Source organism: Aptenodytes forsteri, unplaced genomic scaffold (assembly GCF_000699145.1).
Source record: "Aptenodytes forsteri isolate BGI_AS27 unplaced genomic scaffold, ASM69914v1 Scaffold2, whole genome shotgun sequence".
Taxonomy (NCBI): domain Eukaryota; kingdom Metazoa; phylum Chordata; class Aves; order Sphenisciformes; family Spheniscidae; genus Aptenodytes; species Aptenodytes forsteri.
The window spans coordinates 8,342,524-8,345,773 of record NW_008795695.1 but is presented as its reverse complement, the minus strand read 5'-3'; the positions used below and the strand labels follow the sequence as shown (position 1 = coordinate 8,345,773).

Genomic DNA, 3,250 nt, shown 5'->3' with positions numbered 1-3,250 from the left:
TAGAGCGGCCGCGTCCCCCTGCCTCCCCTTGCCCCGGGCACCTCTCTCGCAAACGCGCCGTGCCCCGGCCGCTGCCTGCGGCCGGAGCAGAAAGTAGCCCCCTGTTTCTTCCAAAAAAATAATAGTTTTGAGGTAAAGCAATTCCCACACGTCCCAGAGGTGTAGGTCTGAGGGCAAAGCAGTGCAGGTCCCCGTCCTCAGCTTCGCTGTGCAGCCTCACAGCCATCTGCTAGCCACCGGGAGAGCTGCTCGGGTGCACCTGGGCAACTTCTGCAGGGGGGCTCCTCCGACCGGCACTTGCCAAAAGGGCCTCTCCGTGACCGTAGCATGGCCATAGCGCCGGGCCCCGGTGGCCTCCACCCACTCGGTGCAGCACATTATCTGCGCTGTACCAGCCTGCGGGCCCCGAGGGTAAGGAAAGTCCCACAGCCTGGGTGTGGAGCACACCCATGACAGGAGCGGGGGAGCTGGCAGACACCCACAGGCCACCCGGGGAGGTGGGGGGAAAGGGGGCATGCTGGGTGGGGAGAGGCTCACCAGATGGCAGTGCTGGGACCTGACAAGCCTTCCCCAGCACACATGGACTGAGATTATTCAAAGGCTTATTACTATGCCAGCAAAAGGCACATCTGGGGCATGACAGCAGCTGCTGTGCCGCATCTCAGGACCAGTCTACAAAACAAGCCAAAGCTTCCCAACAAAAGAAGCCCTTTTCTTTTTCATTTCTTTTTAACACAAGCAAAACAAAATTACCGGAAATGCAGCGTCAGACATGGCTGAAGTGTTTCAGCCAAAACTTTCTAAAAAGAAACAAGCCCACACGATAGCCAGCATGGGAACTTTTAGCTTAAGCGATTTAAGTCTGGCAACATGAATAGGAGCTAAGCCCAGAGTCTTACAAAAGCAAGCACGTTTTAATAATAGAAGTGTCACCGGTTCTGCTTCTAATCGTTCCCTGAGAGCCAGCATTGTGATACTTCAGCAGCACAGGAGAAGATAAACCATCTTGAAAACCCATTTCCCAGCCAGTGGAAACCAGTACCCAACATGGGAAACCCTAAGGAAGCATAGCACTGGGACAGCCTTGATAGCCGGTTGTAGAAATCCCTCCTCTGAAAGCCACAAGGCAGGATCTCAGTGGTTTACACTGAGCCCTGGCTGATGGGATGTAACCAGCGCCTCCATCACCCAGCTTGCATCCCAGGTAGACAGATTGCTCTGCAGAACCAAGGAGCAGCAGCAGAGACAGCTTTGCCAGCTATGGACTTGAGGACAGATGATGAACCTCTGGAAGCTGCCCTGGACAACCAGGACATGCTCCTAGATGAGACTGCTAGTTTAGCAGCTCTTCTGCTATGAAACAGGCTTTGTCAGAAGGCCATGAGTCAATCTTTGCTGCCAGTGAATAATGAAATAAAAATGGGATCCAGATCATTAAAAAAACAGTTTGGAATGAATGTGTGTAGGTATAGGTTACCTCCTATGATTCATACCAAACACATTGTTCACTCAATAGATGGAGATTTTGATATTTTACTGTACATTTTCAAGTTATTTTTAAGATGGGCTTAAGTCATACAGTTTGGATCTAAATCAGCACTTTTGACCACTAATTCACAGTTATTCTGAGGTGGGAACATCCAGATCTGCTTCTGGATTTAAAAAATGCTAAAAAAAATGTCAAGTTATTCATTCTCTTGGTTTTATTTTCCTGAAGAGCAGAATATCAAAGCAAAGCACAATCATGCATTTTTCTTGGGTGTTCCCCGAGCAGCTGTGCCAAAGTCCTCATGGGAAACAGTAATGCTGATTTCCTCAGCACTCCATTCCGCATTGACCTGTCTGTTAATTTAATGAACAGTTTCACAGCTATTTGTAATTCCAGTGAGTTCCCTACATGTGGCTTTATGATTTCTTCATTGCTGACGTTTCCAAAAAGTCAGGGTGATCCAGGGCTTGTTTTGTCCTTTGCACCCAAGTTTTCATGGATCACACACTTGAGGTCTTCTCGATTCAGAACCTGATTTTTATACTTCTCGCCCCAGTCCTCAACGATGTACTGATGATAGGGGTCATTGGAGTGCTCTCGCCTCTTTGATTTCACAGTACTCACCAAGATCGCCACAATAATGAAGGAGAACATCCCAATCATCACCATCAAATAAAGGATAACATAGTCAAAGTTTTCGGCATCAACCTTGGCTTGCAATTTATCCGCCGCTTCCGTCATGTTTTTCCTCCAGCTGTTCATGTAAGTGAGAAAGGTTTCCTTGAAAATATCTTCCACCGCCCAAGTGAAGTTTCGCATTTCAGCCATCCTTGCAAGTTACAGTTACTAAAGACAACATGATACTTAGTTTAATCAAATATCTATACTAAAACAGTTACATTGGTTTCTTTGGTCCGCATTGTGACAATTAAATAATAACACCTGCCACTTGCCGATGAAAATGTAGTACCAACTTTAGACCAGCTGAGAATCCCCATCTCTGAGTGGTTCAATATGTTCAGAGACCCAAGGAGGTCTTACTCCTCTCCTCACCTAGGTCACTTTTGGTCTGTGGGAAACCAAATACGCTTTGGTGAAATCCAGTGAGCCTGGGCCCTCATGACCTATGTTACAGGGGTCAAGGCACACTGCCTTCCCTACTGAGGCAGTAGCTCTCAAGAAGCTCTGAGAAAAGCCACTGCCCTTTTCTGCCTTTCCTACATAAAGAGGAAGGTGTGACTGCATTGCAGCTTGCCAGCCTGCAAAAAGCAAAGGGTCTGGTACAGGATTTCAGTCTGGTGCTCCTATATGCACTCCTTCAATGCTTCAGGCCGACCAAGCCCCACAACATGTGGCAAAGCTTCCACAAAAAGTCACTCGATCTCAGCGCAGTCTTCAAGCAATGATGAGCTTACTGCAGCCTATGGTAAGGGGTGCTGAATTTTCATCACTAATAAGAAATTGCGGTGTCTTTCCAACTTGAATTCAGCAATCTGCCTTCCTCTGCTTGTTGGACTAGCCTTGTGATATCAGCGTGCACAGAACAGGCAGACACACACAGAAGGACGCAGCTACGCGTGCATGTAGGTCGCCCTGCAATTATACACTCACACACATTCAAACACAGGGGATAAAGGTAATCTAATGAAAGTAAGCAAGCTATAAGAAAATCCAAATACAAACTGCCTTGGAATTTTTTTTGTGTGTAAAATCTCTCTGCTTTTGCTTTGATCCAGAAGAAAACTTGCTACGCTTTTTCAA

At 47.2% G+C, this 3,250-nt stretch overlaps 1 protein-coding gene across 1 annotated transcript; it reads right to left on the bottom strand.

Annotated features, from left to right (window-relative positions):
- Positions 1-1,939: 1,939 nt before the first annotated feature.
- KCNE2 (potassium voltage-gated channel subfamily E regulatory subunit 2) lies at positions 1,940-2,317 on the bottom strand. Its single transcript, XM_009282962.1, has one exon. It carries the CDS (start codon positions 2,315-2,317, stop codon positions 1,940-1,942), a length of 378 nt encoding a protein of 125 aa, XP_009281237.1.
- Positions 2,318-3,250: the final 933 nt, after the last annotated feature.

Coding starts and splice junctions, on each gene's coding strand:
- KCNE2 (XM_009282962.1), bottom strand. CDS start 2,317: ATGGCTGAAATGCGAAACTTCACTTGGGCGGTGGAAGATATTTTCAAG.